This window comes from Xyrauchen texanus, chromosome 8, assembly GCF_025860055.1.
Source record: "Xyrauchen texanus isolate HMW12.3.18 chromosome 8, RBS_HiC_50CHRs, whole genome shotgun sequence".
Taxonomy (NCBI): Eukaryota; Metazoa; Chordata; class Actinopteri; order Cypriniformes; family Catostomidae; genus Xyrauchen; species Xyrauchen texanus.
The window spans coordinates 965,272-991,835 of NC_068283.1; the positions used below are offsets into that span (position 1 = coordinate 965,272).

The following is a 26,564-nucleotide window of genomic DNA, read 5'->3' on the forward strand; positions in this document are numbered from 1 at the left end:
ACACCGTGGAGTTAACAGGGAAAACGAGAGGTGGTAGAATGTGTTTTAATGAATGTTGGTGTACAGATGTAACAACGGCAAAGATGATGTGCTGTCCAAATTTAGAAGCGCTCTTCATAAACTGTAAGCCTTTCGACTCATCACAGAAGTTTTCCTCGTGTATTCTTGTATGTTTTTAATATTCCTCCACATGTGTGTGAGTGCAGCTTTGCAACAGCTGGCTGATAAGATCACCGACATGGAGCAACAACACCCGGACTCACTTTTTATTATTCTTGGAGATTTTAACAAGGCAAATCTCACATGCGAAGTACCCCACCAGAAACAGAAATACACTGGATCATTGCTACACAACAATAAAGAATGCATATCGCTCTGTCCCTAGAGCAGCTTTGAGACCCTCTGATCACTGTCTGGTTCATCTTGTTCCAGTCTACAGGCAGAAACTAAAATCATCTAAACCTGTAGTAAGGTCTGTAAAGAGTTAGACTAATAAAGCAGATCTGGAACTACAAGCTTGATTTGACTGCACTGATTGGAGTGTTTTTGAGCCTGCAGCCACAGACTATAAATAGATTCGTCACAGGTGCATCGTCAGGTATTTTGTCTGAAGAGCAGTCCTGGGGCATCCTCAGTGCAGCAATGAAGCACAGCATCTCGTTCCACTTTTATCAGGGAACAGGGGTTACAGTTAAGTAACCTGAGACGTTCCCTATTAAAACTACACTTTGATGCTGCGCTGATTTAGCACTTTGGGAACGAGAATACCCACGCCGCCGCACTGCGGATGTCTGGACCCCTTACGGTTGTGTAGTTGTGCTCACAAGAGCGCGAGAGGTCTCAGACATGAGCTTGTGATGTTGACTCAAGGACATAAGAGCCCGGAGTGGCATGAACATGTGTGCGGAGAGGACCAGTCTGCCGCTTTACAAACATGCTGCAGAGGGATATCATCCCTCATCCAATGTGACATTGTTTGCTTGGTGGCGGCCTCCCCCTTGTTACGGCCCCCATGACAAACGAATAGTTGCCCTGACTTACGCCACCGGCTAGTACGGTGGACATAAGTCTGAAGGACTGGATAAGTCTTTCCTGCTCCAGCGTTGTAAACGGCGGGAAGCAGTAGGCTTCCAGAGTGACCGGATGTACGGTCAAGAAAGGAAACTTAGGCAGGTAGTCAGGACAAAATCTAAGCAGGATGGCAAGACAGACAGGGCCTGCATATCCCCAGTTCTTTTAGAGAAGTAATTGCCATAAGAAAAACCATCTTGAGAGTCAGAAGTTTATCAGACGTTGAATCTAGTGGTTCAAAGGGGGTCTCAACCAGACCCTCAAGGACTATTGCTAAGGCCCAGGAAGGGATCCTGGTCCTAGCAGGAGGTCTCAATCGCATGGCTCCACGAACGAAGCGAGTGAGCAGAGGATGTGTCCCCAACGGCTTCCAGTCAGTCAAGGTGTGGCAAGCCGATGGAGCGGCCACATAAACCCTGAGAGTGGCGGGGCATGTGCCTGCTGATAATTTTTCCTGCAGAAAGTCCAAAACTGAAGCAATCTGGCAGTTAACTGGATCTGCATTATGTGCACTGCACTATCAGTAAGAGGCAGGACCCTTGCTGGCGAACTCTGGACAAGACTCCCAGGAGCAGGAAATGCATACAGGCGCATTCTTGGCCATATATGTGCCAATGCGTCCAGACCAAGGGGGGCTGGGTGACTAAGAGAGAAGTAGAGGGGACATTGCGCTGTCTGTTGGGAGGCGAAGAGGTCCACTTCTGCTCTGTAAAATCTCAACCAGATTTGTTCCTCTACCTCGGGGTGGAGTTTCCACTCCCCCATCTGTATTTTCTGTCTGGACAGTAAATCATTCAGGCATCCAGGGATATAATCTGCCCTGATTGACAGGAGCTTGCCCTGAGCCCAAAGGAGAATCTGCCATGCCAGTCTGCTGGCGTCAACGTAGACCTCCTTGATGATCTATGTAATAGACTACTGCTGTGTTGTCCACCCGCACCAGGACATGGCAGCCTCTCAGATACTGGAGGAAGGATTTCAGAGCCTGAAATACAGCCATCATCTCAAGGCAATTAATGTGCCAATCGAGCTGATAACCCTCACATTCCCCTTGAGCTGGATGATCACTTAAGACTGCTCCCCAGCCCGTCAGGGAGGCGTCTGTCGTTAGCAACTTGCGACGGCAAGATGCACCTAGAATGAACCACATAGAAAGGGTACGAAGCACGCGGCGCATAACCCTTATCAGCCTTAGGGGACTGGCCCTTGGATGAAATCCCCTGGCTTTGAGCCATAACTGAAATGGTCTCATGTGCAGAAGGCCCAAAGGGATCACCGAGGACTCATATGCCATGAAACCTAGTATACATTGATATTGATAAACAGTGCAACCTTGGCCAAGCCTGACTTTGCTCAGGGTGTTCTGAATGGACTCGATTCGAACGGGAGACAATTATGCCCACATTGTGATTGAATTCCATACGATCCCCAGATAGGTCGTTTTCTAAGTGGGAGAAAGGACGCTTTTCTTGGCGTTGAGCCTCAACCCCAGAGAAACCAGATGAGCTAAGATGATGTCCCTGTGCTGTAATGCCAGTTATTGTGACTGTGCTTGTATCAGCCAGTCATCTTTATAATTCAGAATGCGGATGCCCCGGAGTCGCAAAGGAGCCAGACAAATGGCGAACAAATTTAATTCTGTAGCCTTTTTCTACTGTTCTTAGGACCCACATAGAAACACCTGGCAGTAGCTTCCACTGGGTATCAATTTTGACACTTCCTGTTGAGGGGATGTCGAGTGTGCAGCATCCTGGACTGCGGCAGGAAGCAACGGAACACCCAACATTTAGCTGGAAACCGCTAACTCCAGAAACACCAGAGGTGGTGGGAATGGAGAGGTTTCATGGGGGTATCGGGAGGGTACAGGTGGAAGTTTCACAGGGCTTTCTCTTCTTGGAGATGACGGTCCTGAAGTCTGGCCAGTCCCCAGTCTCTACGAATCTCTAACGCGATTCGTCATGCTCTGTTTTTGAGCCTCTCTTCTAGAAGGACCGAGGCGGGGCTGGGTGGCCGGTGGCCCCTCCCCCTGAGTGTGGCGAGGAAGGAATAGCCCGAAGGCTTCCTCATGTCTTTTCGCCTCCTGAAACCTGGTGATAAAAGTGTTCAAAGAGTCACCAAATAAGCCAGAAGGCGAAATTGAGGCATCGAGGAGAAACACTTTGTCCTTGTCTCTGATACCCGAAAGATTTAGCCATAAGTGTCTCTCTGTGCTGACCAAAGCAGCCATAGACCGGCCAATGGCTTGAGCGGTCTGTTGGTCGCCCGGAGAGACAGATCTGTGGCATGACAAAGCTCTACGAAAGCCTCTTCGTCGATTGTACTACCTGCACTCAAGTCCTTTAACAGGTCACCAGGCTGTTATAGTGTGCAGGGCAGCACCAGCCTGACCTGCTGTCTGATAAGCATAGAGGTGGTCCTGCACAGCTTTGTGGGGAGAGTAGGTCTCTTTATTGATGATGCCGAGCCAGGCGAGAGATAACCCGCAAGTGTCTCCTCTACCGGCAGCATCATGGAATACCCCGGTGCCTCAGCACCCACGATAGTTGAATATGTCAACGTCGAGGGAACGAAGACACGGGAAGTATAAGGTGGAATAAAGGAAGGGACTGATGTAACGTACCCTTCCTTAGGCCACCAGACAGAAATCTGTCTTCCAGTTTGGAGCGTTTGGGGGTCTCTTGTTTGCGTGGCCAGTCTAACTGTAGTCTGGCCACAGCCCAAGTAACCACCTTGAATAATTCCTCAGCTGCTTTATTATCGTGCGTGGAATGCTCAGAGGTGGGTAGCTCGAAGTCCGCAGACTCAAGAGATTCAGCATCCCCCTCATGTACCAAAGAGGTGCTGGAGCACTCTTCAGGATCACAAGAAGGACTTGCTGAATCTGGGGAGAGCGCGAGTGATCCGTCTCTCACTCCTCAGCCAGATCCATACGAGAACCCCACGATGGAAGAGTGGGCACTGGCTCTCAGAAGTAAGTGAGATGAGTGCGAATCCTTTTGACTGAAAACAGATCGCAATGCTCGCACCCGCCCCACCCCAACGCAAGAGCAGCATGCTCTTCCCCCAAACACACAAATTAAAACTGGTGTGTCCGTTTCAGCCATACAGCGTAAACACGGGAACACGCACCACTTGCTTTTTTTTATCAGTCATTCTTGAAAGAGAAAAGGTTTTCTGCTCACATTCTAACAAATTCTAACTCCTGACAGAGGAAAGTAGAAAGTTTTTGACAGGGTTGAGAAGCACAACTCTTTTGTCTGAAGACAAAAGACCTGAGGATGCACCTGTGGCACATCTATTTATAGCCCCTGCACCGGCACATCCTGATGATGTCACCGGCGGAGGCTATAAATTCTAGTAAATTTAATTGACGTGTTGCACACACATTCACAGCTGGTCACTCCTAAAAACTTTCCTAAAGCGCTAAATCAGCGCAGCATCAAAGTGTAGCTTTTTGATAGTGAACAAATGTTAAAAGAATTATGATAAAAAAGAAGACCAGATGATTAAAATATGAGTGTATCTGTCAACATCTTCATTCCAAAACCCCTAAGATATTTTAATTGTCAAAAATGTGGCCACGGCTCTGCAGGATGTAAAAAGAAGTCAGTATGCTGTAATTGTGGAGAGGAAGGAGATGAATCAGGCTGTACAAGATTGGCAAAATGCATCAACTGCGCAGCTGATCACTCAGAATCATCAAAAGTCTATCCAGTTTGGATCAAAGAGAAGGAAATCCAGAGAGAAAAATTGTGTAAACACAATTAACAAAAGTTAATCAAGGAAAAAGATGTCAAAAGACTGAAATTTCAAAGGATATTGAAATGAAAAAGAACATAAATTCTCATAGCCTTAGTTTATCTCCCAAATGCAGAATTAAAGGACATTTTGAGAATGAGAATGAATAATCACATTATTCAGTGGAACTGCCAAGGGGTTAAAGTAAACATTGCTGAACTGCTGCGTTTATCTGCTGTTGTTAATCCCATTGCCTCTTTACTTCAAGAGACTCACTTGGTACCGCAGCCCATTGATCAGTGAAAGATCTTTCACAAGTTTTCCTTTTGAGTGTATACATGACCAGACTGTTTACACAAGATGCCGTATTGGTCATTCCAGACTTACTCGTATGTTTTTATTGAAAGGGGAAGTGCCACCAACATGTGATTTTTGTCAGACACCACTGTCTATAAAACACATTTTACTGGAATATCCTACTTTTAATGACACTAGGCAACGTTTTTACTCAGGCCTCATCAAAGATGACGATGAGTCTGTATACAGAAGGGAAGTTGAACAGCTGGCTGTCTGGTGCAGTCAAAACAACCTAAACATGGAGCTAAACATGCTCAAAAGAGTGGAGATGATGGTGGACTTTAGGAGGTACACCCCGACATTGACCCCACTCACCATTCTAAACAGCACTGTGGCAGCAGTGGAGTCTTTCAGGTTCCTGGGCACTACCATCTCTAAAGTGGGACACCCACATAGACTCAATTTTGAACAAGTCCCAGCAAAGGTTGTACTTCCTTCGCCAGCTGCGGTAGTTCAAGCAGTTATTGAGTCTGTCCTCTGCACTTCTATAACTGTCTGGTTTGGTTCAGCTACCAAGTCAGACATCAGAAAACTTCAAATATAGTTCGGACTGCTGAGAGGATTATTGGCGCTCCCCTACCCACCCTACTAGAACTGTACATATCCAGAGTGATGAAAAGGGCTGGTCAAATCATTATTGACCCCATTCACCCAGCACACTTCCTTTTCAAACTGTTGCCCACTGGCCAGCACTACAGAGCTCTGAGCACAAGAACAGTTTTTTCCCTCCGGCCATCCACCTCATAAACAGTTAAAACTGCCTTTGTCAATACAACCATGTGCAATATTCAATCCATCCATTCCTATTTATATCCATATTTCATTTATATTATTTAACATATCCTACCTCTTCTTCAATACATTACATCACCTGCACATAACTGTATATCTGTATATAAATTAATCAAACAACATTATTGCTCTGTTGTATATTTCTGAGGAGAGTCAACTCTTCTACATTATGTAGCGATTATTATTTCTGGATTGAGTATTTAAATTCTCAGTTTTTGGATATTATCACACTACTTTATCAATGTGGCTGATTTAGATCTGCCAGAACTCTAGATATAAGGACCCATTGATAAAGTTAACATTTGTTGTCATTCTTCCAGTCAAAATTTACACAATTATTTACACAAAACTATTTTTATCACACAGTTGGCTGATGAAATATCATGAAAACGTGTCTCCTCGAATTGTCTGTGTGGCATGGGGGGCGTGATCGTGTGTCGGTCTGCGGGCGAGAGAGAGAGCGGTAAGGCTTGTCACCTGGGTTTTAATTACCTCTAACACCTGTGTCTTGTTATAGTGATACGGAGACATTTAAGGAACGCCAAATGTCGAGAGGGGGAGAGAGTGAATGCATGAAACACGACAGCCAGAGAGTGGAGACCTGTGCCCTGTTGTGTACAATTCTAACGACGGTTACCGTTGTATCTGTGTCGAAGTACAGAAATTAAAGATACTAACCTTGAACCTGCCTCATTGTCTCCTGACTCCTCCATCGCCCCAACCAAACCAGTTTACAGTGGTGCCGAGAACCCGGGTTTGGAGGAGAGCGCTGCTATGGAGCCTTCACCACTGGCCGAAGTCATCAACGCCCTCACCAGCATCCAGCAGACACAACACCATGCCCTCTTGGAGGTTCGCCAGGAGCAAGAGCAACGCTTCCAAGTCTTGCTCCAGGCACAAGCCGAAGACCGGCAAGCACTGCGGAGCCTGATCACCGGAGAGGGGGCTGGTGCTGCGTCCTCCTCGGTGCCCACCCCACCGCTTGCCCTCACGAAAATGGGGCCAAGCGATGATCCGGAGGCCTTCCTCGACCTGTTCGAAAAAACGGCGGAGGTATGGAGGTGGCGGAGGTATGGAGGTGGCTGCCCCTACTTTCCGGGGAGGCGCAACTGGCAGCACAACAACTTCCCGCCGCCAGCCTCCTGGACTATAGCCACCTGAAAAAAGCCATCCAGCAACGGGTCGGTCGCACCCCGGAGCAGAATCGACAGTTGTTCCGCTCGTTAAGCTTCGGGAAGGATGGCCGCCCATTTGCGTTTGCGCAACAGCTCCGTGACGCCTGCCGGAAATGGCTGCTGGTGGGGGGAACCCGCGACGTCGTGGAAGTGGTCGACATGGTCGTACTGGAGCAGTTCGTCTCCCAGCTTCCCCGAGGCATGTTGGAGTGGGTCCAGTGCCACCGCCCAGCGTCGTTGGATGGAGCCGTCCAGCTGGCAGAGGACTACATGGCGGCGTTCCCAGGAGACGGCGAGGCAGTATCACCTCCCTCTCTCTCCCTCTCTCCACCCCCTGTGCATACTATTCCCTCCCCTTCTCCCCGCTCCCCTCACTCCCGCCCAGTTCCGGCTCCTCGTAGGTGGGGAGGCCCACCCAGACCCCGACCCCGGTCCAGAGGACCCTTTCCCTTTTCTGCCCCTTCAAACCCCCGTCTCTCTCCGTTATTCTACCCAGGTTGGCGAGCCCGCCCCCACGAGTGCGGAAGGAAGACCTGGGCCGGTCTGTTGGAGCTGCGGGGAAGCCGGACATAGCCAGGAGCGGTGTCCAGTGATGGAGGTGGGGACACTGGTTCGAATCCCGACGCTCCACAGGCCGCCCCGATCGGGCAGGAATGTATCGCATACCGGTAAGGGTGAAGGGGATACACATCAAGCTTTGGTGGATACAGGTTGCTCTCAAACCTCGATCCACCAACGCTTGGTGCAAGGCGGGCATTGGATAGAGATAAATTGGTGAGGGTGAGGTGTGTGCATGGTGACATTCACAAATATCCAGTGGTTACCATTGAGATACGATTCAGGGGGAAAAGGCATAGAGTCGAGGCTGCGGTTAATTCCCGCCTCACCCATCCACTAATCTTGGGAACCAATTGGCCCGGCTTTGAAAATGTACTGAGGGTAATGTGTGTGGATGGGTCCTGCCGAGTGGTGGCGCGAGGTGTGGCGTGTGATACTATGGCTGGGGAGGCGCTGCCGGGTCCGTCAACGTCGGCTCCGCGTCAAGATGACGCAGACAGGGGTGTTTCCGCCCTCAGGGGCTTCCCTGTGGGGGATTTTCCTCTGGAGCAGTCGCGTGACGAGTCCCTTTGAAGAGACCAAGTGAAAGTAATTGATGGTCAACAGCTCCAGCCTGGTGTTGCGCTCACATACCCGTACTTTGCTATTATCAAAGAGCAGTTGTATCGAGTGATGCAGGACACTCAAACCAAAGATGCTACAACACAGCTATTAGTACCGAAGAGCCGTCGGGAAACACTCTTCCAGGCGGCTCACTATAATCCAATGGCCGGCCACTTAGGTCACGAAAAGTCTTTGAACCGTATAATGGCCCGTTTCTTTTGGCCGGGCATTCACGCAGACGTTCGCAGGTGGTGTGCGGCGTGCCGGGAATGTCAGTTGGTGAAGGCACGACATTCATGTCACGTACACTTCGCGAACTATATGAATTGTTAGGCATTAAGTCGATTCGTACCAGCGTCTACCACCCGCAGACCGATGGACTGGTGGAACGATTTAATAAGACCTTGAAAAACATGATTACGTAAGTTCGCATACCGAAGATGCTAAAAACTGGGATAAATGGCTTGAACCCCTGCTGTTTGCAGTACGAGAGGTCCCCCAAGCCTCCACCGGCTTTTCTCCGTTTGAACTACTGTATGGGTGCCGGCCACAGGGCGTGCTTGATGTCATACGGGAAGCTTGGGAGGAGGGACCTTCGGATAGCAAAAACCAAATTCAATATGTTCTTGACCTTCGAGCAAAACTCCACACTTTGGGACGGGTAACACAGGAGAATTTGCTCCAAGCGCAAGAACGCCAACGCCGACTGTACGACAGGGGCACTCGGCTAAGGGAATTTTCACAGGGAGATAAAGTACTTGTGTTACTGCCCACCTCGAGCTCCAAATTACTCGCCAAGTGGCAAGGACCCTTTAAGGTCACGCGACGAGTTGGAGATCTCGATTATGAGGTTAAGCGAACGGATAGGAGAGGGGCACGTCAAACGTACCACCTCAACCTCCTCAAATCATGGAGGGAGGCGGTACCGGTAGCCTTAGCGACGGTAGTTCCGGAGAAGGCGGAGCTCAGACCGGAGATATCGCTCAAAGCAAATTCATTTACCCCGATCCCTTGCGGAGACCACCTCTCGCTGTCGCAGCTGACGGATGTTGCGAGGCTGCAAGCGGAGTTCGCAGACGTATTTTCTCTCCTGCCCGGTCGCACGAACCTCATAGAACACCATATCGAGACCACCCCGGGCATGGTGGTTCAGTAGCCGGCCCTATCGCCTCCGGAACACAAGAAAAGGGTCGTTAGGGAGGAATTAGAGGCAATGCTCGAAATGGGGGTGATACAAGAGTCGCACAGTGATTGGGCCAGTCCGGTAGTCCTGGTACCGAAGAGCGATGGCTCGGTCCGCTTCTGTGTTGACTATCGGAAAGTGAACGCGGTGTCCAAATTTGACGTATATCCAATGCCGCATATTGACGAGTTACTCGATCGGTTGGGCGCGGCTCAATTTTACTCGACGCTGGACTTAACGAAGGGGTATTGGCAGATCCCTTTAACTCCAATGTCCCGAGAAAAAAACTCTTTTTCAACACCGTTCGGATTACACCAATTTGTAACACTTCCGTTCGGCTTGTTTGGAGCCCCGGCCACGTTTCAGCACCTTATGGATAAGATCCTCAGACCACACACGGCATATGCCGCCGCATATCTAGATGACATTATAATTTACAGTAATAACTGGCGCGCATATGCAACATCTGAGGGCGGTCCTGAGAGCGCTGAGGCGGGCGGACTCACGGCAAACCCGAAGAAGTGTGCAATTGGACGGGTGGAAGTTCGGTATCTGGGGTTCCACTTGGGTCACGGGCAGGTGCGTCCACAGGTTGACAAAACCGCAGCGATCGCAGCCTGCCCAGCACCCAAGACCAAAAAGGGGGTAAGGCAGTTTTTGGGGCTGGCGGGCTACTACCGAAGGTTTGTGCCTAGTTATTCTGATGTCACCAGCCCGCTGACTGACCTTACTAAAAAGGGGGCTCCCGATCCGGTCCAGTGGACAGAGTCGTGCCAACAGGCCTTCCTTAAGGTAAAATCTGCACTGTGTGGGGGGCCGCTTTTTCATGCACCTGATTTCTCTCTCCCCTTTATTTTGCAGACTGATGCATCTGACAGGGGGCTGGGCGCAGTGCTCTCGCAGGTGGTCGGAGGGGAGGAGCGGGCGGTGCTGTTTATTAGTTGCAAGCTCTCCTTCAGGGAGATGAAATATAGCACCATCGAGAAGGAGTGCCTTGTGATTAAGTGGGCGGTTCTGACGCTCCGCTACTACCTGCTGGGGCGGGCCTTCGCCCTCTGTTCTGATCACGCCTCTCTGCAGTGGCTCCACCGCATGAAGGATACTAATCACCCGTTGGTATCTGGCTCTCCAGCCCTTTAAGTTCAAGGTGGTCCACAGGCCGGGGGCGCAGATGGTTGTGGCCGACTTTCTCTCCAGAAATGGGGGAGTAGGCAGGTCGGATGTTGCCCCAGCCTGAGTCAGCGGTGGGGGCATGTGGCATGGGGGGCGTGGTCGTGTGTCGGTCTCGCGGGCGAGAGAGAGCGGTAAGGCTTGTCACCTGGGTTTTAATTACCTCTAACACCTGTGTCTTGTTATAGTGATACGGAGAGAGACATTTAAGGAACGCCAAATGTCGAGAGGGGGAGAGAGTGAATGCATGAAACACGACAGCCAGAGAGTGGAGACCTGTGCCCTGTTGTGTACAATTCTAACGACGGTTACCGTTGTATCTGTGTCGAAGTACAGAAATTAAAGATACTAACCTTGAACCTGCCTCATTGTCTCCTGACTCCTCCATCGCCCCAACCAAACCAGTTTACAGTCTGCTATTGCTGACACGGACTCTGACAATGATGTGAGCTTCAGTTCAAACATCATTATTTGCTCAAAGAGCGCAACAGTCTGGTTCCAGAAGTGAAAACCGTATTCATTTTCTCCATAGGCTAATTCATTTTTTAACGATTTTTGAAGACAGGCCTACCGTGAGCTCCGAGGTTATAATCGATGGTATATGCCTCTGTTGTAGACATCAATCCACGTTTCATTTTCATTAAAGAAAAGTCTTGTTTAATAGCACAATTCCTGATAAGGAACTAAACTACCCATGATGCCCATGAAGGGAATCAGAGAATCACAGCAAACAAAGCATGTCAAAAGAGATCTGCAGCGACCGCCAACTTCCATAACGCACCGTGAATTCAAGTGTTTTCATCTTTTACATGGCTTTTTATATCTTTTAAGCCGTTGGACATCGCAACAGACATGTCACGCTCAAGGTTTTCATAAAAAATTAATTACAAATAGCAATAATGTTATACTTAAAATATACAGTGCACTCACTCTCCTGCAACAATACAATCACGCAGCTTTGAAATATGTATTTCTGTTGAGACAAGAGGTTAGTGTGTGATGTTTCAATGTTCTATTGGTCACTTGTCGTCTTGTCATCCGAGTTCAAAGGTCAGACTTCACCAAACCTGAACCGTCGTGCATAGCGGAATGCCAAATTTCTTCGCACAAGCTTGATTTTCCTTTCCGGTCTCCCTCGTTCTGATGAGTTTGAATGTGAGTAAATGGAGCGTGAAGTGTGACTGCACATTTATCGTTATAATATGGCCTACATGTAGTTTGCAGTTGAGTCAAGTAAGGAACTCAAATCGCTGGTAAAATCGCCTGTGGACAGAGCCATAGAGTCATGCATCCCGAGTTATAGAGTCATTTGATAGATGGTTATTAAAAGACATGTTGACATATTCTTCATGTCTCTCTGTGTTTGCAGACACATGTTATGTCCTTTCCTTCGCCATCATCATGTTAAACACTAGCCTTCACAACCCAAACGTCAGAGACAAACCCGCTGTCGAGCGATTCATCTCGATGAACAGAGGCATTAATGAAGGAGGAGACCTGCCAGAAGAACTGCTCAGGGTAATCACACCATCACTGAAGCCTTTATGACACTGAAAGTCACCGATTAACTTCACTACAAATGCTGAAATCATACACTGTCCTTTTAACTATTAATAATACTAACAATATGCAACATAACAGCATTCCCATCACAGCCTCTGCTCTCACCAACACAATATCATAACAGATATATTATATGAAGAAGTTCTGCCCTCTGCAGGAAAATCCAGGTCATACCAAATTAAGGTGGTCAAACATGGAAACCAAGATCTGATTTGGAACATGGTTAACCAGCTCAACCAGGCTCCCACTGGGTTCACCAAGGTGGACTACCAGGTTGACCTCAGCAACTTGTAAACCACCTAAACCAGCTTGTTATTGGTCATCTGGATATTGTTTACCTACTGTATCATGCATAGTTAGTATTTTAACATCCTACTCATTTGACATACTTTGGATACAGGACATGACTAGAAGCTGGATTTTCCAAAAGGGCTGAATCTGTTTCTAACGTAACTAACTCTTCTCTTACTGCATTTGTGTCACTTTCCATAGACAAAATCTAAACCTGCATGACCATGAGTAATGCAGCAGCAGCCATACGAATATTTGAAATATTTTACACAGGCAGGCTTGTAAATGTACTCATTTGCATAGATCATGAGCACTAATGTCTCTCTCTTTCCTTCAGAACCTGTATGAGAGCATCAAGAGTGAACCTTTCAAAATCCCTGAAGATGACGGCAATGACCTCACGCACACTTTCTTCAACCCCGACAGAGAGGGCTGGCTGCTCAAGTTAGGTCAGTTAGCTCATAGTACTGTCATTCACTGCCCAGATGTGAAGATTAGCTAGTGGTGGGCAGGCTTACCAATATCTTATATCACGGTGTGAGTCATTTTATGTCATTTAATATTAATATAATATTGTTTGGTGTTATCTGATTGCAAACAAAATAATAACTGTAATCTTATTACATTGTTATTTAAAAAGTAATGTAACACATTACATGTAACATAAATTCTTGTGACCAGATTAGTTACTGGCTTTCAATTACGTTAATTACTTATATTTGTACACCAGAAAATTACTGACTAAAATAATATTATTTATGTAGAATACATTTCAAATGTGATTTTCTCCATTGAATTAATCATTTTTTTCTTACCTCAGTGGCAAATATTATTTTGTTAGATTTGCTCCTCAAGTAAATGCATATTGTTTTAAAGATGTCTAGATTGTTTTACTGGAAAAGGGTTTAAAAGAAAGAAAATGATGTTTTGCAGTGTAGTTGTACACTTGGCATAAACAGCTGCACATTATGTAACATTTGAGTTAAAAACTAAATACTCAAAACCATCAAACTAATATTATAAAGCAGATAGTACCAACTCTAAATTCTAATTCAAGGTGTTTTTTTATAGCAGATAAGTTGCACAAGTTGCAATGTTAATCAGTAACCATAAACAACTCAATTCTGCGTTGTGCCCAACAAACACTACTTAATAACAAGTGTTTTCTTGTTTTCACTTGTTTGGAACTTGTCCTGCACATGTCATTTCACATTACTCCATGTTTGCAGTCGTAAGAAGAAAACATAAAGCAGTACTTTTCAGAGATAGCTCCACAAATACATATCTACCACTGTAAAAATGGGTTAGCAAAATTTCTACTGGTTGACATATTTCCACCCTCACACATGGTATAAATGTCCAGCACTATTGTAAACTACAGATGATCGTTGAGAGGCAAATTTAAGCTTTAGGTGGTGTCACTGAAAGCTGTGAACACAGTGCTGTTCATTGATGTCCTAATGAGGTTCTCACATCTCTGACAGAGATTCCCTTAGTAGTATTATAAAGTCTCATAGGAACTGACTACATAAAAAGTGTGGTTTATTCAGGAAAGATGTACTGTTACTTTGACTTATGATTTTCATCTGGGAGACGATAAAACGGGCAAAAAAATCCTGATATTAATGGAGGGACCCTATCCATATCTAGAGACCAGACTATCATAGAGACTTGATGGTGTCAGTTGTCAGTTCTTCACTGTGAGAAGAAGCTCATTGGTCACTTTCAAGGCCATGAGAGTCCACCTCATTTGCTACTTGCAATATTTTCAAACATGTCGAATGTACTTTAGGTCGCTAGCGTCATTAGTTGAGACACTGGGGTTGTTAAAGGCACACATGACTCCTTCTGATTGTCCCAACAATCGACTGAAAATCAGTACAAATTTTATAGTGTGACTGTCTTAACAAGGCTGCGTGCGGTCAGTGCACAATCTGCTTTAGCATTACACTTTTGCGCTATTGTCTGGCTCACAACACACATTCCTTTTCTTTTGTGAAATGTCCCCGACATTCCTATAAATATGCTAAAAATAAAGATACACATTATACAGCATAATAATTATGTGTCCCCCTCAGCAGTCTACAGCATTGGGGTCTTTTTCCACTTAAATAATACAAATGTTATACTCTAAAAATAAACCTTATGGATTTGTGGGAATGTACACTGGGAAATGTTTGTACCCCACTGAGTAAATGCAAGGATTAAATCAGTTACAACACAAATTGAACTAATAAAAAAATATGAATAAAACAACCCAAAATTTGAACTATTTTGAGATTCTCTGTGTATGGCTCTTTATCAGAAAACGGTGCAATTTGTGAATGTAAATTTTAGAAAATTTTTAATTTTCCAATGTAAAAGGTTACTACTTTCAAGAAATCTTATTTTCCAGCCTCAGGCCAAAAGTATCAGGGCTTTAAGTGCCATTTTGACATTCAGGAACCACCCCAACATTCAGTAACTACAAAGACACGCTCTATTGAGCATGTAGGACATCCTGCTGCTGATCAATCAGACATACACACAATGCCTACAAGCAGATCAAGACAAGTTGTGCTGGGGTGGAGGAGGGTTTCAGAGAAAACACTTACAGTGCACTGCAGTACAAATACATACTAGACAAAGAAGAATGCAAGTTCATTGGATAACTGCTTTGCACCATGAAGTCATTTATATACTGTTACTTTAGTTTGCCCAAAAATGAAAATCCTCTAATGATTTACTTAAGTTCAAGCTATCGCAGATGTTTATGACTTCCCTTCATCAGCAGAACCGAAGTGAAGATTTTATAAGCAGATTTCAGCTCTGTATGTCCATATAATGCATGTAAATGGGTGCCATCAGGCTGCTGGCTATTTGACAGTCCAAAAGGCATATTTAGGCAGCATAATCAACTCCCGTCAATTGATAGGTTTGTGTGAAAAATAAATAGATAATTAAAATTTTATTAACTGTATAAATTGCTTCCTGCCAGCAGTCACAGCATCAGTGATGTAAGCGCAATAGCGCGTTCATGAGAGAAGTCGGAAGTGAGTGCTTAGTATACAACAGAGGAACGAACGTCACGTGAGAGTTAGTTCATTTCAAACAGAAATACAGCAATAGGCGAAGTCAACGATTTAGCATTAAAAACTTTTTAATTATCATTATCAATACTCTTATGCTGCCTAAATATGCATTTGGACTGTCAAACAGCCAGCAGCCTGATGGCACCAAACTGAGCTGAAATCTGCTTGTACAAATCTTCACTTCGGTTCTGCTGAAGAAGGAAAGTCATACACATCTGGGATGGCTTGAAGCTAAGTAAGTTATGAGAGGATTTTCATTTTTGGGTAAATTAACCCTTTAATTCAATCCTGTCACAGTAAGTTTAAAATGTATATACATGGGTTTGAATGGCTAACCGATTACATTTTTGGTAGTCTCACTCAGTTTCACAAATTATAATAGAAAAATAAGTTGTAGTTATATTTACAGTGAAACAATATAATAATAATAAAAATATTAAATTTATTTTTGTGACTACCCTGTTATATTCAAAGTGTTTTGGGGCTTTCTGTTTTGGAAGATCAGAGCAAAGATTTATTGTATAAATATCATTGCACCACCTCACATTCATCAAGAGGGAGACGCAAAGAACGGTGACGCATCGAGAGGGAGACGCAACTAACTGTGACGTATCGAGAGGGAGACGCAACTAATTGTGACGTATCGAGAGGGAGACGCAACTAACTGTGACGTATCGAGAGGGAGACGCAACTAACTGTGACGTATTGAGAGGGAGACACAAAGAACAGTGACACATCGAGAGGTATACACAACTCACTGTGACGGATCGAGAGGGAGACGTAACTCACTGTGACGGATCGAGAGGGAGACGCAACTCACTGTGACGGATCGAGAGGGAGACGCAACTCACTGTGACGGATCGAGAGGGAGACGCAACTCACTGTGACGGATCGAGAGGGAGACGCAACTCACTGTGACGGATCGAGAGGGAGACGCAACTCACTGTGACGGATCGAGAGGGAGACGCAACTCACTGTGACGGATCGAGAGGGAGACGCAACTCACTGTGACGGATCGAGAGGGAGACGCAACTCACTGTGACGGATCGAGAGGGAGACGCAACTCACTGTGACGGATCGAGAGGGAGACGCAACTCACTGTGACGGATCGAGAGGGAGACGCAACTCACTGTGACTGATCGAGAGGGAGACGCAACTAACTGTGACACATCAAGAGGGAGACGCAACAAACTGTGACGGATCGAGAGGGAGACGCAACTCACTGTGACGGATCGAGAGGGAGACGCAACTAACTGTGACGGATCGAGAGGGAGACGCAGCTAACTGTGACACATCGAGAGGGAGAAGCAACTTACTGTGGCACATCAAGAGGGAGTCACAACTAACTGTGACACATTGAGAGTGAGGCACAACTAACTGTGACACATTGAGAGGGAGATGCAAAGAAAGGTGTCACATCGAGAGGGAGACGCAAAGAACGGTGTGTGCTGCATGTGGCGGTCCATTTTGCTCTGTATATTTTCCTGCTTTTTTGTGCTTAGCCATTCACATGCCTGATTCATATTATATGATATTTTACAAAGGGTTTAATTTTATTCCGTGTTCAATGAAACACTTTTTAAAGGATTGAAAGACAATCAACATTTTATCTGTGCACAATTCAGTCTTACACTGAACGCCATGGTAGACGGAGCCATGGAGGACTCTGGGGGTGGAGCCGTGGAAGGCAGAGCCATGGAAGGCTCAGGAGGCGGAGCCATAGAATGCTCTGGAGGCAGAGCACTGGAAGGTGGCACCGTGGAAGGCTCTGAAGGCGGAGCCGTGGAAGGTGGCACTGTGGAAGGCTCAGGAGACGGGGCCGTGGAAGTCTCAGGAGACGGGGCCGCGTGGAAGGCTCAGGAGACGGGGCCGCGTGGAAGGCTCAGGAGACGGGGCCGCGTGGAAGGCTCAGGAGACGGGGCCGCGTGGAAGGCTCAGGGATGGTCACAAGCACTAGCAGAGACTGGGGAGAAGGTGCCCTCTTCCTTCTCCTTCGGCCAGCAGGGAGCGTGGTTATGGGGACAGTCGAGGCTACAGGCGCTGGCTCTGGGGCGGTCAAGGCTACAGGCGCAGGCTCGCTGACGGGCGAGGCTACAGGCGCAGGCTCGCTGACGGGCGAGGCTACAGGCGCTGACTCGATGACCGTGGCATGCGTGAGCTCTGGTTCGCTGAACATGGAAGGCGGAGCCATGGAAGGTTCTGAGGGCGGAGCCGTGGAAGGCGGAGACTGGGGAGCAGAAGCCTTTCCTCTTCTCCTTCTCCTTCTCCTCCTCCTCCTCCTCCTCCTCCTCCGGGCAGATGAGGCTGAGAACGCTGACTCTGGGACGGAAGAGACTTCCAACTCGTTGGCCGTGGCAGGTGTGGAAGGCTGGGGGGTGACCACTGTGGGAGGAGAGGTAAAGCCATATTCCTCTACACCCACAGTGAACGGCGAGCGGCTAACTCGCAGAGTCTCCTCCACGAAATCGAGGAGCGTCCAGCGAGGAGTCGCCGGAGGCAACAGCTCCTTTAGTGAACTAGGAGAATTCTGACGGCTGCTAGATCCATTATTGGTCAGTTGTTCTGTAACGAAGCAGACGAGGAGTGGGATCTCAATGCAGCTTTTAATGAAATTATAAGATAAACCAGGTAACTCGGTGTATAACAAAAACACAGGGAACAACTAAAACATCCACGATGGCAAACCAAAATATAAACCATAGAAAACATCCACGAAGGCCACGGGCAGAAACACATTCAAGAACATACATTCAACAACTGACAACGAATGATAAAATAATAGGGTTTAAATACACAAAGGTTAATGATTAAATGACACACAGGTGAGAACAATGAAGTACTGCTGGCAGTGATGAGGGCAGGGAATTATGGGAAGTGTAGTCCAAGACAGATGACAAGGGAGAAACACAGGGCAGACAACAGTGAATCGTGACAGTACTACTGGTGTTTGATTGTTTGTTTAAATAAAAATCAATGGATCCATGTATTTATTCACTGACTTACAAAATCTACTGAAAGTGTTAAATGTACTGTTCAAGTTATCAAATTAATAATGGCATTTTTTTTTAAATGCTTGAATTGTTCATCAAGAATGACAATTTATATTTATAAACAGATATTATTTTACATTATCTGTGCATAACCCAACCACTTTTTATAAACAAAATGATGCCCATGCCTGCTGCAATGTTTTGTAACTCAGATGGTGTTATACATTAGCAACAGTGAAGACAGAAGATGGGATATATATCTGCAGACTGTGTTGTGCGTTTAGTTTGAGTAAGGAGATGCGGGGTAGATAAGCCTGCAGCGTTGTGCTCAATATACCACATTATTACAACAGCCAAAACCAGAACAGCAGACTCATGCTTGCTCTAGATTACTGCTTGAGAAAAGCTAAGACTGCAAATGAGTCACAGGCTTCAAAAGATATGAGATCCTTTTGTATGTGAGGGTGTGTGAGAGATTGGCTTTGAGTGTGAATATATGTGCCATTTTCCAGAGCATGATAGTGGCATTTAGTAGTTTCCTTAGTGAACCTAGTGAACTGTCTTGCTATCTGCTGCCTAAATAGGGAGCAACCTGTCATGGAACCTCATTAGTGACTAAATATCAGCAACATCTTGAATCACACAAATAACACTTCATCAAGTCATTTATATTTGTATATATTTGCGCTTTTCACAACACACATCATTCCAAAGCAGCTTTACAGAAAATCATGCATTAACAGAAAATGAAACTGTAATATCTATAATGTCTTAGAGTCATCATTGTGTGGTTTGATAAAACATGTGATTGTAAATTTTGTATAAACATAATTTGTATTAATAACCCCAGTGAGCAGCTGAAGGTGACTGTGGCAAGGAACACAAAACTCCATAAGATGTTTGTGAATGGGAGAAAAATAACCTTGGGAGAAACCAGACTTACTGTCGGGGTCAGTTCCCCTCTGACTGACATCATGAATATAATGTAAATATTACTTATGTATAGTTAAAATCATGGTTTAAAATGATTAAACTAAGTAAGTGTTAAGGGTCAGTGTTTAAACATCGATTGTGTTTGAACTGTAAGATTAATGACAAATGTCTTTGAAGTCCATCCTGGATTAACTGCAGAAGTTCACATAGATGCAATTGTCCTTGTTAATTGGCTGATGAAGAGCTTTTGTTGGCAATAGTTAGTCTATGCATTCCATTTCAAGATTGTTGTCCATCAATAGACCGAGGTGATGCAGGCAGAGATCAGTGAGGTGCATTGCAGTTCAACCTGGCCGGTAATTTTGGTGAGATTCGGTGTGGTCCATCCTAAATCCAAGTTTCAGACAATGGCATATGAAGTATCCCATGTCTTATGGTTGGAGTTGGCATCAGTTCATCCTGAAGTCCATCGTAATAGACAGAAATGATGTCTGGCTGGTACCGGCTGCATTTGGTCATCATTACTCAAGAGACACATAGCAGTGGTGTCCGACACCAAGCAGGAACGGAGGTGGATATGAATCCCAATGCTGAGACAGGAAAACAAATAGAATAATATTAGCGTAGATGCCATTTAATTTATATTGAATGGCAGTTATAGATCATGATATCAGGATCTGACCTAACTAAAGCAGCCTAAGAATTAATGGATAAATTAGATGTATGCCTGGCTAAATAGAGTCTTTAGTCTTTTAGTGTTAGGGAGACTATTCCATAGTTTAAGAGCCAAATAGGAAAAGGATCTTCATCTGTTTCTGGATTTTGATATTCTAGGAACTATTAACAGGCCAGAATTTTGTGATCATAATAAACTTGATTATGTACTTAAGTACTGTGGAGATAGACCATTCAAAGCTTTGTTTGTAGTTATCAGAATTTTTAGATTAATACAGAATTTAACAGGTAGCCAATGTAGCGATGATAAAATGTGGCTAATATGATCATATTTCTTGGTTCTCGTTGAATTGAAGTTTATTTATTGATCTTGCTGGACATCCTCCCAGTAATGCATTACAATAATCTAGTCTTGAGGTCATGAACGCATGAATTAGTTTTTCAGCATCAGCAACAGAGAGCATATGCCTTAATTTAGCAATATTTCTGAGGTGGAAGAATGCTGTTCTACAAACATTGGAAATTAGATTTTCAAAGGACAGATTGCTATCAAATATAACACCTAAATTCTTTGCTGTAGAAGATGATGTAACAGTACATCAATCGTGAGTCAAATTATATTTTAGCAGCTTGTTTTTAGAGACTTTTGGTCTGCTAATTTAGAGAATTGTGAAATTTGGTCGGGTTTCAAAGAAATATAAATTTGGGTATTGTTTGCATAACAGTGGAAACTTATGATAATATCTCCCAGGGGAAGCATTTATAAGGAGAAAAGCGGAGGCCCTAAAACTGATCCCTGTGGCACTCCATGTTTGATTTGACAATTCCTTGTTTACACTGACAAAGTGGTAGTGGTCTGTTAAATATGACCTAAACCATGCTAATGCAACTCCACAAATGCCAACATAATTCTCCAGCCTATTCAAGAGAATGTCTTGATCTATCGTGTCGAATGCAGCACTAAGATCTAAAAGTACTAGAAGAGAAATGCAGCTGCGATCAGATGATAAGAGCAAGTCATTTGAGAAGTGTAGTTTCAGTACTGTGATGGGGCCTAATCCTTACTTAAATTCTTCCTAGATACCATTTCTCTGTAGAAATGAACATATTTGGGAGGACACTAGTTTTCTAGTATTTGTGACATAAATGGGAGATTTGAAATCGGTCTATAATTAGCCAATTCTACAGGATCAAGTTGTGGCTTCTTAATAAGTGGTTTGATAACTGCCATTTTAAAGTTTTTGGGACATGTCCTAAGCATAGCGAGGAGTTAATAATATTAAGAAGAGGTTCTGAGATTACAGGGGATACCTCTTTTAAGAGCTTAGTTGGTATAGGATCTAACAAACATGTTGTGGCTTTTGATGTTTTGATAAGTTTTGTTAGCTCTTCATGACCTATGACAGAGAAGGATTGAAGTTGCATGTGAGGAAAATTATTAGACATTGTTTTCTGAGGTTCTATGACAGATGATTGCATAATTACAATTTTATTTCTGATTATTTAAATTTGATCTGTAAAGAAATTCATGAAGTCATTACTCTTGTGCTGTGACGTAATATCTGGTTCTGTTGAAGCTTTATTCCTAACCAATTTAGCCACAGTACTGAATAAACATCTAGGATTGTTGTGGTCATTTTCTATGAGTTTACTCAAATATGCTGACCTGGCAGCTTTGAGTGCCTGTCTGTAGCTACAGATAATATTCCTCCATGAACAGCATTCTTCCACTTGGCTTCATTTTTCAAGCTGCTCTCTTGAGAGCATGAGTGTGATCATTGTACCATCGTGCAGGACTTTTGTCTTGATTTTTCTTTTATTGAAGGGGGGTAACACTCAAAAGTGCTAGAGAAGTATTTATATTTTCTGTTATTTCATAAAATTCTTCTAGAGTTTGGGGCTTATTGAGTGTATGAGATAGATCTGGAAGATTATTAGTGAAGCTATCTTTAGTGGTCGAAACAATAGTTCTACCTGAACGATAGCATGGTGTAGATTGAGTAACATTAGCTGAGCGCAGCATACAAGAGACGAGGTAATGATCCGAGATGTCATCGCTCTGTGGAAGAATTTTTATAGCATCAACATCAACTCCATATGACAGTTCACTCAAAGAGAGTTGAGAATATCAATAAATGCTAATCCCAGTGTGTAATTTTCATTATCTATGGTAATGTTAAAGTCACCAACAATTAAAGCTCTATCTACAGTAACTACAAGATCTGATAATAAATAAGCACATTCACCAAGGAAATCAGAATAAGGCCCGGGTGATCTATATATTGTAGCAAGGGCAAGTGTTTTTTTATTTATATCTGATGGTGTCACATTAATCATTATTAGTTCAAAAGACTTAAACTTATATCCTGTCCTCTGAGTAACACCAAAAACTTTACTGTAAATTGTATTAGCACCTCCTGCTCAACACCAGTTTATGTGACCTGTGTGATATCTTAAGGCAGCCAGCAGACGCTCAGATTAACCAGTTTGTCTGCTTCCTGACCTGGGCACCAGTTAGTCAGACACTAACCACAAATATCATGGTTATATTATGGTGTAGCAAAACCATGGTACATTTTGTGGTTACTATGGTTTTACTACAAATACAATAGTTCAACTATTGTTACTGTAGTAAAAACTTGGTACATTTTTAAACAAGGAATTTCTAGGGAACCTAAAATAATTGCGAGGGAGTGCAAACTATTGCATAGGAACACTTCGTACAATGCATTGCCTTCTCCGTGTTGGATACCTGCAATGCTGCCTTTTGGCTAAAATGTAGATGCCTTCCCTTTGGAACAATGCTTGGGCCTACGATGTCCCTAAAATGTAACCTCTGTGGGCAGCTCAGTAGGTTTTGGAACAGAGCTAATGTGTCTAATTTGATAGTAAAATGCAAACTAGAGCAGTCCTGTGATATCTTTGTTTTTTGTAAAACTCTGTTGTGAGTCTGTTTGTGAAGAATACAGCAGATGAGGTTAGCTGTGTGATCTAAGCTCTCTCTGACATCGCTCTCCTCTCATCAAAGCAACATTCTGTTTTTGCTCGCTGTGAGTTGAAATGGAGTTGGAGTTGTGCATTGGCCTCAGTGCCTGAAACAAACTAAGAACTTTCCAGTGCAGTGGAACAAAAGGACTAAAGCTTAACTATTTCAAATAATTATAATAATAACTATTAAAATAATATTTAATATTTAGATAATAGTACATTTACCACAGACCTTATTTCACCTATAAATCCAAAACTGCCATTATATAAATGCAAAGGAAAATCCAGGGGGAACACATTCTCATTCTATTTTTGCACTACTACCTGAACAGCAGCACTAAACAAAACTCAAAAAATAAAGATTGCTTCGCAAACACTCGTCTTCCATTGGTTAGACAAAGAGATAGTTCTGTTCCGCACTCATGTCATTGTTTGATCATCACTCATTTGTATTTGCGTGCATGCAACAAAAGAAGAGCTTGTGAATCATATTATGAACCATATTGTTTAATTGTGAGGGTGAATGGTCAAAATACCTGTTTTGGTGAGTGGACACTGTGTTGAGTTGGTCCATCCAGATGCAATAAGTACCAAATATTTAGATGCATAACCATTAATATAAAGAGTACTATACAAATGTTCTCCTTTTAGAAGATGTCTTACACTATGACTATGTTTGACCATTTGCTAAGAAATATGTTTTTACCAACATGATAATCCTAAAATGGGAAACGGGAGCCATTCATCTAGTTTTTATTAATCATGCTCTAGTCAGATACTGTTCCTAAATCCTGCTCTGCTGCTTTATTTCAATGTTAGATGTTTCTCCTAACATTCATCCAGTCCATTTTATTTTCTCTGTAGGTGGACGAGTGAAAACTTGGAAGAGGAGATGGTTTATTCTGACAGACAACTGCTTGTACTATTTTGAGTACACAACAGTATGTAGATCAATTTTTATTATTTCATTATGTCAGTACATCTTTTTTGGATTTTGTCCTAATCAAGCACACCATACTGAATGCAAATGTAATGCGTGACTCAACACTAGGGTGACCATACGTCCTCTTTTTCCCAGACATGTCCTCTGTTTTGGACCTGAAAAAAGCATCTGGCCGGGATTTCAAAATTGGCTATATATGTCTGGGATTTGGCTACATGCAGTTAGGACTCTCATACATCGTATATTTGATACTCCTCGCCAGTTTTTGTGTTTATGTGTCCTTACGTGATTATTCTGACAGAGAGCGGCAGACTAAGTGTGCTTGGCTGCAGCCTCGTTTGGCTGATATCTCAGCTGCCACATCATCAAGCACCGTCAAAATCTGTCACAATAGTGAGGACACTTGGAAGGCAGCCTCGTTTTGCAGCCCTCATTGCTATATTTTGGAGGATGTGGCCTTCAATCACCCACAATCCTTTGCACATGTCCCAAATTATAAAAAAAAAGGCTTGAAACAAGTTGCGTAACCGCGGAGGCAAAAACATTATGAAGCTGCTTTTTCTTTCTGACTTTCACATTTCACAATAAAAAATGACAGTACAACAAATTAGACGATACAAAGCACAAAAAATAAAATTAATAAAAGGGCAATTACATGAATTTGAAAAGCTTTAAATGTTTAATAGTTTTTACAAGTCTAGTATTTTCTTTTTTCTCATATTTGAAAGGATTTAAAATTCTTTACATTCTAAGATAAGTGTTGAAAAATGTATTATATAAAGGGTTTTTTGAGTGACTCAAAAGAGCTTTTTGAGCTTTGTGAATAAAACATTTCGCTAAAATAATTAAGGGATTAAAGTCTTATTTCTCGTTTTCTGAAGTATATGTGTTTTCTAAACAAAGTAAAATAGCACATTGTTCTAAGTTATGGTTCCACATGCACACTTACTGTCTCGTTCTAGCATTGAGTGCTGAGGAGGAGTCTAGCCCACAGCCTCAGAAGGACTGGTCTAGGAGGGGCACAGCCTTCCATTTGAGAAGCACCCTCAAGAAGTGTGCTCTCTCTTGCCAGCCTTTCTCTCTTTCTGCACGCACAGGCGCTGTGTGTTGGCAAAATGTCACAAGTTGTGAAAATAATTATGAATTTGAAATATATTAATCAGGGAAACGTAAACTAATAGGACAGATAAAATAGACCATGATTACATTTTTTATCCTCTGATATTTTTAGTGCAACTTCTGTACTTGCCCTGTAAAGCTGGTACTTCAATGCAAAAAAAACATCAGAAAATACAAAACAGATCAGGCCATGTGAGAGGTGAAACAAGCGTCTACATTCTTTTTTTTATTTTTTATTTTTAAGAATTACAAATTTCAGTGTCCTGTTTTTGCACAACCACAATATGGTCACCTGCTCAACACATTCACAGTCAATTAGAATATGTTTAATCTGCAATAGAGCGCAACAGTGCCCACCCACTTTTTCAGCCATGTTTGTTCTGGAAGCATTTTTTCCATTAATTTCTTAAAACTATACAAATATATTAGGAGTTTTGGGAGTGTAGGGAGATTGCCTGGATTTCATCATTAACCGTGCATCATGGGAGAGCGTGGTCGCTGCAGAGCTCTTTTGGTGCACTTTTTTCACCGCAAATCTCTGATTTGTGGATCTTTCTCTTTAGGATCATGGGTAGTGCAATTCTTCAACTAGAAGTGTGCTGTTAGAACTGGGTATCTGCAGAGATGATTCGATTCATCGATGATAATTACACATTGAAAAATCAGCACTACTAATTGGAGAGATGTTTCTAAAGCTGTAGATGGGACACCAATTTAAAAATAAATGAAATAATTCCTACAGGATTCTTAGCAGCAGTGGAAGACCTGTAGACCACCCCCTCAAAATATATATATATATGTGTGTGAATATAGCAGATTCAAGATTCTACTTATTACTGGTGATCTTCACTGTACAATGAATAGAATACATGAGTCATTTTAAAGCTACTAAAATTACCCAGCCAAGAGCAGTGAAAGGTTTTCTCGTTTTCTTGTTCTTGTTCTTTTAATATTATTAATGACTTGCTAGACAGCGACAGAGCTGAATTACATTTATAATTTAAATATTTTGATACAACTAAACCTTTTTCCCACTGTTTACTTTAACTTTATAAATAACTCTGTGTTTACATTCATACCTCGATAAGTCACCACATGTGTATTTTGACAGAATCTTTAAGCGTTTTTGAGTATTCTTGTGCAAATCCACATCATGAACACTCTTTGCACACACACACACACACACACACACACACACACACACACACACACACACACACACACACACACGTTGGTGTGGCTATCCTTATAAGGACTCTCCATAGGCTCCAATAGATTCTGTCTCTTAACCCTACCCCTAAACCTAACACAACCCCTAAACCTAACCCTCACAAAAAACTTTCT

The 26,564-nt window shown here is 43.6% G+C and overlaps 1 protein-coding gene across 1 annotated transcript in view; it reads left to right on the plus strand.

Moving 5' to 3' along the window:
* Nucleotides 1–26,564, plus strand: part of LOC127647473 (cytohesin-3-like) — a 96,760-nt gene that overhangs the window by 56,907 nt on the left and 13,289 nt on the right. Inside the window, exons 8-10 of the mRNA XM_052131738.1 lie at nucleotides 12,017–12,165; nucleotides 12,839–12,950; nucleotides 24,023–24,099. Of these exons, the coding sequence (XP_051987698.1) occupies nucleotides 12,017–12,165; nucleotides 12,839–12,950; nucleotides 24,023–24,099 (338 nt within the window). The remainder of the gene's footprint in view (nucleotides 1–12,016; nucleotides 12,166–12,838; nucleotides 12,951–24,022; nucleotides 24,100–26,564) is intronic.